This window comes from Temnothorax curvispinosus, unplaced genomic scaffold (assembly GCF_003070985.1).
Source record: "Temnothorax curvispinosus isolate PA1 unplaced genomic scaffold, ASM307098v1 QBEX01006549.1, whole genome shotgun sequence".
Taxonomy (NCBI): Eukaryota; Metazoa; Arthropoda; class Insecta; order Hymenoptera; family Formicidae; genus Temnothorax; species Temnothorax curvispinosus.
Window position 1 is genome coordinate 63,766 of NW_020216329.1, and position 13,664 is coordinate 77,429.

A 13,664-nucleotide genomic window follows, 5' to 3' on the forward strand; every position below is an offset into this window, starting at 1 on the left:
CGGACAATCTCGGTTCTCGGGCTCGGGTCGGGAATGTCGGGATCGTTATGACAGCGGAGACGTCAAAACTCGCCAGCGGATTGTAAACAAACTGGACCGGCGTGCACGAAACGTCGTTGTCGCGCGTCTGCGAAGGAACTCGTTCTTATTCCTTTTATGTACACGCAGGCGATCAAAATGCCGGTCCAGAAAGATTCGAACATCGTGAAAATCGCCGTCCAAATGACCGATCAGGTGCCGCAGCTCATCGAGTTCAATCAGAAGCAACCTTTGGCCGGAATTATTCAGGTGCGGTCAATTTTATTATACTACTGCTATAACGTTACTATAATCTCATCACGATGTTTCATGTGATATCGTAATTTGGTACTTGTACATACAGTATACAGGGTGCATCTGAATTAATCGTCCAATTTTCAACATTTTATTTAGAAAAAAAGCGTCCCACGAAAAAATTTTACCCTGTTACTTATTTCCGCACGAGGAATTACCTCTTTCCAGTTATATATCGTTGTATTTTATTGTATTTCAGACGTATCCTGTATAAGAAGGAAAGATAATAGAACGCATGCTGATACTTAATTTATAGGATTAATGACTAATGTTCTGCTTTAATTTTAGGAATTGTGTAACGGATGGGGCTTGTCCGACGCGGAGTCATACTCTTTGCAATTTTCGGAAAATAACAATCAGAATTACATTACCGAGAAAAATAGAAACGAGGTGAAGAATGGCAGTATTCTCAGATTGGAGTTTTCACCTTCGAAAACAGCGAGCGATATTTTGGCTAAGCTTAACAATGGAACGGTAGAAGAGAAATTAGTGGCTCTCTCTCTACAGAAGCTGAGCACACTCAGCATGGACATGACTTTTGCGTTGGAATTTATAAATAAGAAAGGATTGGCATTAATTATTTCACAGGTATGAAAGCCTTTCGTACAAGAATATAGTGTGTGACTTTTGTCAATCATTTATATATTTCTTACGTAACAAATGCTCCATTAGGTGGAAGGTGGAAAATATAAGGGAAACACGCTTGCATATTCCCTTCAATCGTTTGTGGAATTGATGGACCATGGAATTGTTTCTTGGGACATATTGGAAACACCGTTTATCAATAAAGTGGCGAGCTACGTGAATAATCACGCAGTAACTCAGGACACCAGTATAGTCGAAGCTTCTCTAAGTATTTTAGAGAATATAGTCCTAAATTCAACAGGGAAATATGGACAAGTGGAGAAAGAAGTTACTTTTCCTAATCTTGTAATGCATTTGCAGTGCATGAATCCGCAAATTCAACAAAATGCGATAGCTTTAATAAATGCACTGTTTCTAAAGGCTGATATGCACAAAAGACGAGCAGTTTCTGCTACGTTACAGTCTAAACAAGTCAGGAACGTGTTCTTGACAAATGTCATACAGTCTACTGGACAGGTATACGTACATAACGTATCGATATAGAATTTTTACTAGAGTTACATTTACCTTTGTATTTATGACCGAAGAATTTAATTAATTTAAAAAAATTTAAACCTGTCTACTTTACCAGGTTTTGTAGACTAAAATGGTTGATTTGTTTATTATATACACATAAAGCTTGATCAAAACGAATATCTGTTATGAGTTGAAAGAAAAAAAAAATTTATTTATTTTCATATAAATTGTACGTGTTTCGTATCTCAAATATTAGGCCAAAACAGAAGTTTTGTTTTCATTGGTGTATCCTGTATAACCGTTAGTAGTTATTTCTAGCCAATAAACTTTTGTTTTTATCGTTTTTTTTTTTTTTTTTTTTTTTCTAAAAACATCCCGCTTTCACAGGTCGGAGCAGAAATGGCCCATCAACTCTATGTACTGCAGACGCTAATGTTGAGTCTTTTGGAACAACGAATGATGACGAAGATGGATCCACAGGATCAAGACGCACATGACAAAATTAAGGAACTTCGAAGAATCGCCTTCGATACGGAAGGTGTGAATAGTAGTGATGTAACCGCTCGCAAGCAAGGACTTTTTGCCAAGGATTACAAGAAATTGGGTTTCAAGTATGACATCAATCCTGCTCTCGACTTTACCGAGACTCCACCAGGGATGCTTGCATTGGATTGTATGGTATACTTTGCACGTAATCATACTGAAGCTTACACGAAGGTCGTTCTCGAGAACTCGTGCAGAGCAGACGAGCATGAATGTCCTTTCGGCAGAACAAGTGTAGAACTTGTTAAATTGCTTTGCGAGGTGAGATAGATTTTTCAAAAACTTTAAATTATACGTTTAATAATGCACATATAAAATGGACGAATATTAATTAGGTATTACGTATTGGCGAAGCTCCAAGCGAACAGGGTCAGTCTTATCATCCAATGTTCTTTACGCACGATCATCCCTTCGAAGAGTTTTACTGTGTCTGCATAGTTCTGTTGAATAAGACGTGGAAGGAAATGAGAGCAACTACGGAAGATTTTGTCAAAGTCTTCTCTGTCGTACGCGAGCAGATTACTAGGGCGCTTCAATGCAAGCCCACAGGACTGGACAAGTTCAAAAACAAGTTACAACAGCTGCCCTATTCGACAATCACTAACCTCTGGCAACAGGAAAGGACAAACAGGGAAGAATGGGAAAGCCACGCAAGGCCAATTGTTGAACTTAGAGAACAGATTACTCCAGAAATCTTAGAGCTGATTCAGCAGCAACGATTAGGATTTTTGGTGCAGGGTACTAGATTCATGAAATACAGTGCCAGAGGACAAGTATGTATTATTTTGACATAAGATACGTTTAGCATTACGTATAAATTATGAAATTTCTAATAAGAATCTCGATATTTTTAGCGGATTAAAGATAAATTTTGGTACGTCCGCTTATCGCCGAATCACAAAGTCTTTCACTATGGAGACTGCGACGAGAAATCGGTGCCAACAATAGACGAACTTCCTACGAAGTTAGCGGTAGTCGAGATTCGAGGATTACTGACCGGCAGAGATTGTCCGCATATGAAAGATTTGCAAAGGCGAAAAACTACGCATCAGTTGGCGTTTTCCTTGGCGTTGGACTCCGTTGAAGTATCTAGTCTCGATTTCGTTGCTCCTGATGAACAAGTTTTCGATTATTGGACCGACGGCATTAACGCTTTACTCGGTGCGTCGCATATTCCGCTTACATTTACAAGCGATGCATGTGCGAGTAATTTTTTTACTTGCTTTTTCCTTTCTTTCAGGAAATAGAATGACTAGTAAAGAGGCTGAAAATGACTTGGAGACTTTACTATCCATGGATATTAAATTAAGACTTTTAGACGCCGAAGGGATCGATATCCCGCAAGATCCACCCGCGATTCCCGAACCACCACCAAATTATGACTTTTGCTACGAGTTAAAGTAAAAATTGTAAGTCGTGCCCGTCTATTACTATACAATTTACATCCATATATTAATTTTTTATAGGCATATTAAGCCGTTGATCTTTGTTCATAAGTAACGATTTTTATATATTTTGTGCATATACTATATTGCTACGATATAGATTGAGATTTCTCTCTCTAGATCGTAATTTTCCATTGCGCATTTTAATAATATAGAGAACAGTAGTATATTTTACCAAAGAAACATTTTAAATTTTATATGTATATGTACGCAGTTTTTTATACATTTTTTAAGAACGTATTTATCCCGAAACGAAAATCGTATAGTTAGAAATGACATCACTGTTAATCATGTTGACGATCTATTTACAATAATTTAATTAACTCCAAAAGCATCTGATAATATATAACTAATCTGTCGTAATATATTTTATACGTATAGTAAGATTTTTTATCTCTATTATGCTATCAGTATTTTATATTAACCTCTATGTGACTAATGTGACTAAACTATAATACATTTAATAAATTGTGAAACTTGTTTATAAGATATTTATTGAAACATTAACTTATATAAAACTCTCGACTACATCTTTGCAAGTTTGTGCCCTGGCAGCAAAATGTCGCGCGATCTAAACTGTGAAATATAAGAATCTTTCACAAGTGGTAATAATATTTATGTGCAAATGTACACGTAATTTGAAAAAATAATGTATCGTTGTACGTAGTGATCGCGCTTGACGCTTCTCTGTGCGCGAGAGAGAGAGAGAGAGAGAGAGAGAGAGAGAGAGCGTGAAATAGATTATTCGGAGATTTATACAATTATATGACGTCCTCAGAAAGAATATGATAATGCTGAAGATCGTTCGTTTGATGATTCGGCGGACAGAGGAAAAATTCGATGAAATTAAGCACGGGTCCTCGACTAAAGGGATTCAAGTATTTGCCCTTCTTATCCCTCAAATACGAGTACCTCTTATAATTGAACATTTCGTTGGTAGTCAAATTCATACATGCATGTAGGACCTATTAAAAAGAAATAATGATAGAAAGTTTGTACATAAAAAATATGACGACATATGTAAATGTGTTGGTATCTACCGAGGTACACGTTAGAATCCAGCCGAGTCCGCAAAAGACGAGAGCCTCCAATACACCGAGAACATATAAGAGTTGAATTCCCTCACGTGCGATGCAATAACAGGCGAAATATAACGTGAAAGAGCAATTTATCGCCACGCACATAACGAACAGGAAGAACCACATTCTGAAAACAAATAGGAGAATGCTAAAAAATTAAGCGATACAATAAGGTATGTATGCACGTATGCATGTTGTATCGATCCGTACCTGTTCCGTAGGCCAACGCAGTTGTATATAAATGGACAGTGATGATCGAAATATGTAACGCATCTGTTGCAAATTCTACAATGTTTAGCCCGGAGGGGCCTGAAACATCTGCAGCTGTGACACAATCGCGATAATAAGACATTCCGTTTCTTCCATTTGTCAAAGTACGGAATCTAAAACAACGCAGGACGTAACGATACGTAAGAATCGTTTATCTTATAGATATCACACGTGATACCTGTTTTATCGCCCTATAATAAGTATCGCTGTTTTGCGGCACATAACCGGGGTCTCTTCTATTAGCCACGATCCACGAAATCCACATGAGGATGTTCCAGTAAATGAAGCAATAATGACTGCCTCGTAAGAGATTCCATGTTAATGGAATGCACTTGAACAGGTACATTGGGTATCCCCATAGCAGGACGGATATCATGAACAACAGCAACGGTCCTTTGCTGTTGCCCGCTCCGCCAAACAACAGCGCCCTTCAGAAAGCAAATAGCACATAGATGATTTACATTTCAAGAGGGGAACGTTCATTTCTTCGTTTAGAAAAATCGAGCACGAACCATAGCTCGTTGATGGGCGGTATCCATCTGGCACGGCGCTTCTGTTCCGCCTGCAGAATCCGCACGATCTCCGAGTGGCGATGACTCTTGGCCAGCTGCAACGGTGTCTTACCGTTTTTGTCTCGCGGTTCAAGCTCGATCTTGCTCTTTTCGCAGAGGATCCGCACGCAGCTGACGTTGCCAGACAGGCAGGCCAGATGAAGCGGTGTCGAACCAAAGTAATCAGGTTTCTGCAGATCCACTCCGCTGTACATCAACAGCTTGATCAGCTCGGCGTGTCCTTTGTACGCAGCCCAATGCAACGCGGTGTCACCGTTTATGTCGGTCAAGTGTCCCTGCGCGCCGGATCCCAGCAAGAAGGCGGCCGTCGCAAATTTGCCGAACATGCAGGCGGTCATCAGAGGCGTTAAACCCTTAAAATCAGCTGCGTTGACCGCGACTCCCGCCTGAGAAAAATGGAAACGCGACGAAAGACGAAGAAATAGGTACGAAATAGAACCGTTTTACATTTCTTTTGGCGTTGTAATCCTATCTACCTTGAACAATAATTGCACTATCGCACTGTGGCCTTTCCGACAGGCCCAGTGTATCGGCCTGGGTCCTTGCGTGCCGAGGCACGGTAGATCGACGGGTCCGCTCCGTTCTATCAGATATCTCATGACCTGTTTGAAAGACACAAGTTTTACGTCTTCTAGGGTGCTTAAGGGTGTTAAGGGGGGGGGGGGGGGGTTTAAGAAATGACGATTTTTTAATCACAATATGTCTCTCGAAACGCTCGAAACTAACTTGGACCGTGCCATCCAAGGCAGCCCAATGGGCAGGTGTGTATCCCCATTCGTCTCTCGCACTAAGCACACTCAGCCCGTTCTTCTCGACCAGTTCCTCGACCGCCTCGATTTCACTGCGACACATACGAACGATCCCTCTGTGTCTACGTCATCGAATTTTTCAAGTGTTTCAGTTTTATGTGAATTAATTCTCTTTCCGAAATCTCACCCAGCTCTGAGCAACTCGAAGATCTGCTTCGTCTCATCGGTGGGGCTCTGGCCAGTGGTAGCCTCGTCCGCATAGATGTTATCGTCAGGACGATTCCTCTGCCGCGTATCCTTGCCGGAACCATGATTCTGATGACCAGATATCGGATTGTTCGGTAGATGCCCGACCATGTCGGGATCTGGACTCAGTTCCCATACCGAGCGTGCCGCGCCGGGCCCTGCCACAGGGCTCACAGGATACACCTGTAAGGATTACGCGCAATATCACTTTGTGATTGAGCACTTTGTGTTTTGCGACAAGACAAGACAAGATTGCAGAAGATTGAAAAGTCACGTAGTGTAAGACATTGCAAGCTGAATGGTAATACTCTTGTTCATTAATTATTAACTATTCATCGAGTATCAAGGTGATCCACGTCATCCTCGTTTATTTTGTTTTATATATAATAATATCTTCTCGCCTCACTTTCAACATCTGACTTTTAACGCCGAACTCCATTGCATTCCAGTTATTTCCAGCGAATACGTTTGCACTTTCACGTCGCGCCTTTTACCTTGCACAGCGTCGCGAGTTCTGTATTTGTACGCTCGTGTTCGGAAGGCGTTCTGAAGGATGCGCCCTGCGTGGCGATCGTTCCACCCTCCGGGACGGTTAGTCACAAGGAAACATTGGGCCCAACCATGTCTTCCGGGCCTCACCTGGCGGCGCAGCTTATCCTCCAGACCTGAAACGCCCGCTTCGCGGACTCCTACGACGAGAATATAGGAATTATAGGATAGGTAGAAGCCCTTTTCTCACGCGATCAACGACGTCCGCATTTCTGAGAATGCCGCTCGGGGTTTTGCGCATTCGAATCAATAACGCGGCGACGCCGACGGAAACGCCTGCGTGCGAGGAGCGCACGAGAAATTAGGACGTCGCGCGTCGCGGCTCGGCGCGGCGCGGCGCGGCGCGGATATTCCCATGCTCGCTGACAAATAACGAATAACCAGGAAAATCTTGCATGAGCAACGTCATGAAAAAAGTTATTAATGAGTTATTAAAACAAGTTTGACGGAGAAGAGCTGAAAGTTTTCCGCATGTTACGTTAATCAATGGAGTCTTCTGATTCTATGATGGTATTAATGGTCTCCGACGCAGATTCGATTTCTGGCTTGGTTATTTATTCTCGAATTTTACATGCCATGTTATTATAAGTCTCTTGACTTCGGCCTTGCGTGCAGTTCGATCTTCGGGTTCATTCGCGAGTCTCGATCATAACGTCCTAAATACAAAATTTAAGACGTGGAAGTTTCTTGATCTACAAGCAGATCCAGTACGTTGTATATTCTTGGATTTTAGACTACTTTGTAAAATCCTTGTTTTGATTTGAAAATAATCTCGCATTAAAATTTTTTTTCCAGATTTATCAATACGTATTAGTTTTTATAATATTATTTTACACATTAAGTACTTATACATTTTATTATAATTTATTATTTACATCATAACTCTTTACGTGTTAAACAACGTGCGCAATATAAAAATATTCTACGGTAGCATTTGTTTACGTCATAATGGCAACATCTTTACGACTTGGCGACAATTAAAGTCTCGCAAAGTTTCGCGCCTGCGCGTTAGCAGAGAGAAGCCTGAAAGAGGCTGGGCCATCAGGGCATCCCGGTAGCAAAGTATGAAATATGAAAGTCGTTATGAAAAGCATATTCTAAGCACCCCTGTATTTACATGCCTAAGACGTGTTTGAAACGTAATCAAATTTGCGATTTATGCCAATTTTTTTTTATTTTCTCGCGCATGCGCGAGAAAAGCGGTCGGCTTCGGCTGCAATGGCAATATGGCCTCTGCGTGGACTGCGCGTGACGTACACAGTACACAGTATCAAGTATCAACGTGGTTATGTGACGCTCGGTCGTGATGGCTTTTAAGCTTATATTGTGTTGTGAGTTATGAGCCTTGACGTCTGTTGTTGATCGTTAGATCGGCGAGTTTGCGACGCGATAAAATGGCACCTACCATACAAACCAACAGCAATCAAGCTGACAGGGACAAACGCGCGGCCAGACCAGCGGAGAAACGGTAAATAAACGCGCGCACCCACACTCCACAGTTAATCTATAAATGAATACAACTATAGCGCTGCTACATTGACCATTGACCCGCGCTTTTTCAGGTCCGAGCTCATATGCAGAGTTAAATATTGCAACACTCTGCCAGATATTCCGTTTGACCCGAAATTTATAACGTATCCCTTCGAACCGACCAGGTGAGCGATCAGATGTCAAACTGTCGCTGCTCACGTCTTTTTGCCTTTAATAATAATAATAATAATAATAATGATTTGTGATATCTATAACGCAGGTTTATTCAGTATAATCCGACTTCATTAGAGCGCAACTACAAGTATGAAGTACTGACGGAACACGATTTAGGTGTAGAGATCGATTTGATAAATAAAGACACGTATGCGGGTGATCTGAATGCTCAATTAGATCCAGCGGATGAAAAGTTGCTGGAGGAAGATGTTCTTACGCCACAGGACTCTAAGCGGTCCCGACATCATGCCAGGAGTGTTTCTTGGTTACGACGTACAGAATATATTTCCACAGAAAGTACCAGATTCCAGCCGCAAACGGCAGACAAGGTTGAAGCTAAAGTTGGTTACAGTATCAAGAAGAACTTCAAGGTACGACCCTGCCTTCTACGCTATATATGCAACACTTGCGGAGTATTTGTATATTTTTATTTTTTTAAATAACAAACGTCACGTATTTTCGATTAGGAGGAAACGTTGTACATGGATCGCGATAGTCAAATAAAAGCTATAGAAAAGACCTTTGAAGACAATAAAAAGCCAATTGAAAGACACTACAGCAAACCGAACGTAGTACCTACAGAAATATTACCAGTATATCCAGACTTTAAGGTACTCGTGCTTGGGGTGCTGTGTAAACAATATCGTCATCGTGTATCGTGTCATCTTTTTAAATTTTTATAGTTGTGGAAATATCCATGTGCGCAAGTCATATTTGATTCTGATCCTGCGCCAACTGGTCGATCTGTACCCGCGCAGATCGAAGAAATGTCGCAAGCTATGATACGGTAAGCTCTCGCAATACGTTTACGTTACGCAATGTGGAAGGAACTTGGATTTTCGTGTTTAAAACAATGCTTCCCTCGTAGAGGTGTAATGGACGAGAGCGGTGAGCAATTCGTAGCTTACTTTTTGCCGTTGGAAGAAACGTTGGAGAAGCGCCGACGGGACTTGACTGCTGGTATCGCGTACGCCGATGAGGAAGAATACGAATACAAAATGGCGAGAGAATACAATTGGAACGTGAAGAGCAAAGCTTCCAAGGGATACGAGGAGAATTATTTCCTTGTGATGAGACAAGACGGGGTATATATATATCAGCGCGCTCGTCGCGCTCGTGTATCACGCGTTATATGATTCCGTGATATTCGTCACGTTAATCCTCTTGTGTACCGCAGGTTTACTACAATGAACTGGAGACGCGCGTGCGACTGAGCAAACGGCGCCAGAAGGTCGGACAGCAGCCAAACAACTCGCGCCTGATAGTGCGTCATAGACCGCTGAACGCCAACGAATTCAGAATGCAGAGATATCGAGAGAAACAATTGGAGCCGCCAGGAGAGGAAGACGAGGACGAAGAGGAGGAAGAGGAGGAGCAGGAGCAGGAGCAGGAGCAGGAGCAGGAGACTACTCAACAAGAGGAAAAGACAGACCGAAAAGATACGGCGGTTAAAGGTTCGCTTTCTATATTCAGGCTATTATTGTAAATAGAGACCGCTAAACGCCAACTAACTGGAAACGTTGTTTGTAGGTTCCGAAGCAGAGAACGAGGGAGACTCTCGTGCCTCGTCGAGAGCGTCCTCGCGGGCGTCCTCGCGGGTATCGTCGCGAGCATCCAGCAGAAAATCACGATCCCGCTCGCGGTCTCGTTCCAACGCCGACTCGAGATCAAGATCGAGATCGAGATCAAAGTCAAAATCAAGATCAAGATCAAGATCCAAATCGAGGTCGAGATCGAGGTCGAGGTCGAGCGCGCGTTCGCGGTCACGTTCACGCTCACGTTCACCATCCAAATCTAAATCACCGTCTCGATCACGCTCGCGTTCTCGGTCGCGTTCGCCGTCTAACGCGCGCAGTAACGCACGGTCTCGGTCCGGCAGTCCTCACGCGAGGAACACGTCGAGATCCAGATCGCGCTCGGGAACGCCCGCGAAGTCACCGTCGAGATCTCGGTCGAACTCGCGGTCCAAGTCCAGGTCACGGTCAAGATCGAGATCCGGTACTGGTAGCGGTAGCGGGTCCGCTAGCGCGAGCGGCGAAAGCGGCTCCGAGAGCGAGTGACGCGAGACGCGTGCGCGAGAATACTCTACGACCTACGTCGACGGCCATCGTTTCCATCTGAATCCGTTCGAAGAGTATCGGTTTGTCATCGCTATTTAAATATATTCCGGATAGCAGTTCCCCGCCGAATATCTCAGAATTATTGCATATTAAATGAACGGAAAGAGCATGTCTTTGACGGTACGAACATATACGGAGTACGTGTTTACAGGGTTTACGAGTGCTCGGCGGCACTATCAAAGATATAATAAATTTATATGAGGAAAATGTGTACGTTTTTTTAACTGCGTGTGAGATCCGTCCTACGAATCCTACGATACGCCACCATTACATTTCCAAAACAACGCCATGGACTTTGACCGTTACGTCTGCGACACACACACACGTGTATCGGACTTGAAACGTATAAGATAAAAAAGGAGTTAGTTATATCTCAGGCCGTCTCGCGTCGTGATAACGTCGTTCAGCGCGCGCGCGCGGCTAAATCTACTTGTGTCATTTTTATATTTTCTTTTTTTCCGTTAATATTCCGTTTCCCATTATACGTCGAATGCAAACGGTGTGAGGCGGTAGAAAAGGACGGAGGGACGTCGTGCGTTTATTTATTATACAAGTTTTTTCGGTCGTGCGTAGCTATCGCGAGAAAGTGGGGCTCTTCAGAACGTTTTCCATGTATGCAAACGTGAGACGTTGTGCGACCGCCGACCCGTAAATTCTCGGGGGTTATGTTATCTCGGGGTAAGGGTACTAAGGGTAACGCGACGTCACAGCGACGTCAAGACGAGACGTCATCGGCCATCGCGATGCAACGTAGTTGTTAGTCGCGCAGCCGGAGGACGCCACGCATCCCGTTTGCCCGGCACTTGCAAATTGCAAAAGTTGCAGTTGCAAAGATTCGGTTGCGCATTGCGTCATCCCGCGACATATCCGAATGGGTCGGCGTCGATGCCGAAGGACACATGACAGTTCCGTATCATTATCCGTGCCGAGGATTGAGGATTACGTTGAAGCGAACGAGTTGGTTCAGGGACTCGACGAGAGGTGAGAGTTCGAGGGAGTAGATAGAAGAATAAGCGCGAAGGAGAGCCACGTGTCGCATCGATGCACGTGCCCCGCGCGTGTACACCCGTACACGTATGTGTGTGTGTGTTTGCGTTTCTGTTTCTGCTCGGGGATCGGACCATCGGACTCGAGTCTCGAGGTTCGGGATTCAGGATTCGTCTCCGTCGCCCTCTCTTTCTCTGGGCACACAAATATATATGTTTAATCAAACGTGTGTATTCAAGTGCTGGAAGGGCGCGCGTGAAGCGAGAGCGGATCGATACGAGCCAAGTTTCTAGGTTAGGTCCACGCGTTGCGCTCTTCAGAGATCCTACCCAATCCTACCCTACCTGTTAAAGCCATCGTTTCGAGTCATAAGTCATAATATCGCGGCGTTCGTTATGCGACGTAAGGAGAGGAGCATCGTTCGCGCAGTGTACGTATTTCGTATGGTTGTTCGGGTATTTAAATTCGCCATTTTTTGAGCAATTGCTGGAGTACTTATCGCGTATGCTGAAAACATGACCCTGAGAGAGAGAGAGCGCTACGTGCTCCGCGCTATCTCTCTCTCTCTCTCCCCCTCTATCTCGCTCTCTATCGTACGTTTATTCATCCATCCCACCGCGAGGTAAACAAGTCGACGACAGACGACGTCGATTTCATGTCCGCATTATCGCGCGCCGCGCATTCCGCGGGAGAAACGGGAGAGAAACGCGCGACGATGCATCCGTTTGTACTTAGTAGCAAAAGAAAATACACGGTGCGTCATGTAGCTGAAAAGTTTCTCGTTATCTCTAAACTCGAGATATGTTTTATGTCGAAGAACGAAACACAGACGACGTGACCATTATTATCTTGGATATCCCTCCGATTTTACGTTGTAAAAGTTTGCCGTTTGAAACGTTACGAAACTAACCATCTGTGTTTTAGCACGCTACGTTATATGGCGCCGAAAAATAAAGAAAACAATAAACGAAAGAAGCAAATGGAGGACGAGGGCGACGAGGATTATCGAAAGAGGCGGGATCGGAATAACCAGGTAATCTATATATATCAGTTTTTTCCATGTAACGTGTGCATGTTATTTGCATATGCGTATACTATCGTCGTTCGCTCCGCTGTTTCACAGGCTGTGAAACGATCCAGAGTGAAGAGTAAATTACGCACGCAACAAACCTTGGAAAGAGTAACGCAGCTGAAAACGGAGAACGAATTGTTGGAGGAGAAAATTAAAATGCTTACCAAGGAGCTTGGGTTTCTCAAAAATCTTTTTATCGCGCATTCAGGTAACGTTAAGACAACGTCGTGTCAGCAGTCAGCGTGTTGACGTTTCCTATGACTAACGCGTTTCCGTGTATCGTTATATAATTTTGTTTTCTCAGGACTTCCCAGTCATACGACCGAAGCCGTAAATATCCAAGATCTAGATCTAACGGCTCTGCTAGCAGACGAAAACGCCACGGAAGCGTCGCTGAAGACTGGTTCCGCCAAGCTGTAGACCGCGACAAGCTCCACGTGAAGAACGCAGCGTGGTCGTAAGTCTGGAACGCGAGACAGTATTAAGTCTGGCTCGCTCGATCGAAACATGAAGCGGACATCTTGGAAAAATGTTCGCTTTAAAGTCGTTGAAAAAGATTATAGATGCGAAGAGCGTTTTCTGAACGCGAGCCTTCCAAGTTGCAGCCGTGTCAGTGACGTACCACCAGCTAACGTTACAACTTATCGAAACGTACGGGAGACGGAGAACTCGCGCGAACGTCGAGTACGAAAGTATTCACTTTACGCGGTAGCCAGTGGAGCGTAAATGATCTTTGATCTAAACAGCATAAAAAGGTCAACACACAGTATTAAACACACACATGTTGCTGATGTTACAGCATTTTATGTCATACGCACGCGTTGTGCAACATTTAAGAGATGTGTATATGAAAATATAACTAAGAAAGAACATTTTCTTTTAAACACTTACCGC

General features: G+C 43.6%; 4 protein-coding genes across 8 annotated transcripts; 3 read left to right on the plus strand and 1 right to left on the minus strand.

Annotated features, from left to right (window-relative positions):
* Nucleotides 1-15: 15 nt before the first annotated feature.
* LOC112455968 (engulfment and cell motility protein 1) lies at nucleotides 16-3,806 on the plus strand. Its single transcript, XM_025018201.1, has 7 exons — nucleotides 16-288; nucleotides 622-921; nucleotides 1,006-1,434; nucleotides 1,822-2,238; nucleotides 2,313-2,750; nucleotides 2,832-3,138; nucleotides 3,218-3,806. Exons 1-7 carry the CDS (start codon nucleotides 157-159, stop codon nucleotides 3,379-3,381), a joined length of 2,187 nt encoding a protein of 728 aa, XP_024873969.1. The 5' UTR covers nucleotides 16-156; the 3' UTR covers nucleotides 3,382-3,806.
* A 93-nt stretch (nucleotides 3,807-3,899) lies between these two features.
* Nucleotides 3,900-8,380, minus strand: LOC112455970 (probable protein S-acyltransferase 23). 4 transcript variants are annotated; one of them, XM_025018206.1, is made up of 10 exons: nucleotides 8,293-8,380; nucleotides 6,745-7,027; nucleotides 6,280-6,521; nucleotides 6,070-6,208; nucleotides 5,820-5,945; nucleotides 5,284-5,729; nucleotides 4,950-5,199; nucleotides 4,712-4,884; nucleotides 4,463-4,628; nucleotides 3,900-4,387 (listed from the first exon to the last, which is right to left on the minus strand). In XM_025018206.1, exons 2-10 carry the CDS (start codon nucleotides 6,775-6,777, stop codon nucleotides 4,184-4,186), a joined length of 1,779 nt encoding a protein of 592 aa, XP_024873974.1. In that variant the 5' UTR covers nucleotides 6,778-7,027; nucleotides 8,293-8,380; the 3' UTR covers nucleotides 3,900-4,183. The 4 variants fall into 4 exon arrangements, with proteins under 4 accessions (XP_024873974.1, XP_024873973.1, XP_024873976.1 ...); XM_025018205.1 differs by lacking the exon at nucleotides 8,293-8,380 and having other exon boundaries at nucleotides 6,745-7,165; XM_025018208.1 differs by lacking the exon at nucleotides 8,293-8,380 and having other exon boundaries at nucleotides 6,833-7,162.
* On the plus strand, nucleotides 7,816-10,920 carry LOC112455972 (RNA polymerase II-associated factor 1 homolog). The gene is made up of 8 exons (XM_025018209.1): nucleotides 7,816-8,355; nucleotides 8,450-8,542; nucleotides 8,638-8,962; nucleotides 9,059-9,202; nucleotides 9,275-9,378; nucleotides 9,460-9,676; nucleotides 9,769-10,045; nucleotides 10,122-10,920. The coding sequence occupies exons 1-8, from the start codon at nucleotides 8,282-8,284 to the stop codon at nucleotides 10,649-10,651; spliced, it is 1,764 nt and encodes a 587-aa protein (XP_024873977.1). The 5' UTR covers nucleotides 7,816-8,281; the 3' UTR covers nucleotides 10,652-10,920.
* A 163-nt stretch (nucleotides 10,921-11,083) lies between these two features.
* LOC112455973 (CCAAT/enhancer-binding protein gamma-like) lies at nucleotides 11,084-13,633 on the plus strand. Of its 2 annotated transcripts, none has more exons than XM_025018211.1 (4): nucleotides 11,084-11,692; nucleotides 12,623-12,731; nucleotides 12,822-12,978; nucleotides 13,075-13,633. In XM_025018211.1, exons 1-4 carry the CDS (start codon nucleotides 11,583-11,585, stop codon nucleotides 13,188-13,190), a joined length of 492 nt encoding a protein of 163 aa, XP_024873979.1. In that variant the 5' UTR covers nucleotides 11,084-11,582; the 3' UTR covers nucleotides 13,191-13,633. The 2 variants fall into 2 exon arrangements, with proteins under 2 accessions (XP_024873979.1, XP_024873980.1); XM_025018212.1 differs by lacking the exon at nucleotides 11,084-11,692 and adding an exon at nucleotides 12,021-12,128.
* Nucleotides 13,634-13,664: the final 31 nt, after the last annotated feature.

Bases quoted from the DNA above. Each gene is read 5' to 3' on its own strand.
- LOC112455970 (XM_025018206.1), bottom strand. From the start codon at position 6,777: ATGGAGTTCGGCGTTAAAAGTCAGATGTTGAAA. The intron at 5,946-6,069 runs GTTAGTTTCGAG...TCTTTCAAACAG, and splicing joins CCTTGGATGGCACGGTCCAA to GTCATGAGATATCTGATAGA. The intron at 5,730-5,819 runs GTAGATAGGATT...CATTTTTCTCAG, and splicing joins TAGTGCAATTATTGTTCAAG to GCGGGAGTCGCGGTCAACGC.
- LOC112455968 (XM_025018201.1), top strand. From the start codon at position 157: ATGTACACGCAGGCGATCAAAATGCCGGTCCAGAAAGATTCGAACATC. The intron at 1,435-1,821 runs GTATACGTACAT...CCGCTTTCACAG, and splicing joins TCATACAGTCTACTGGACAG to GTCGGAGCAGAAATGGCCCA. The intron at 3,139-3,217 runs GTGCGTCGCATA...CCTTTCTTTCAG, and splicing joins CGGCATTAACGCTTTACTCG to GAAATAGAATGACTAGTAAA.
- LOC112455972 (XM_025018209.1), top strand. From the start codon at position 8,282: ATGGCACCTACCATACAAACCAACAGCAATCAAGCTGACAGGGACAAA. The intron at 9,379-9,459 runs GTAAGCTCTCGC...CTTCCCTCGTAG, and splicing joins ATGTCGCAAGCTATGATACG to AGGTGTAATGGACGAGAGCG. The intron at 9,677-9,768 runs GTATATATATAT...TGTGTACCGCAG, and splicing joins TTGTGATGAGACAAGACGGG to GTTTACTACAATGAACTGGA.
- LOC112455973 (XM_025018211.1), top strand. From the start codon at position 11,583: ATGGGTCGGCGTCGATGCCGAAGGACACATGACAGTTCCGTATCATTA. The intron at 11,693-12,622 runs GTGAGAGTTCGA...TCTGTGTTTTAG, and splicing joins GTTCAGGGACTCGACGAGAG to CACGCTACGTTATATGGCGC. The intron at 12,979-13,074 runs GTAACGTTAAGA...TTGTTTTCTCAG, and splicing joins TCTTTTTATCGCGCATTCAG to GACTTCCCAGTCATACGACC.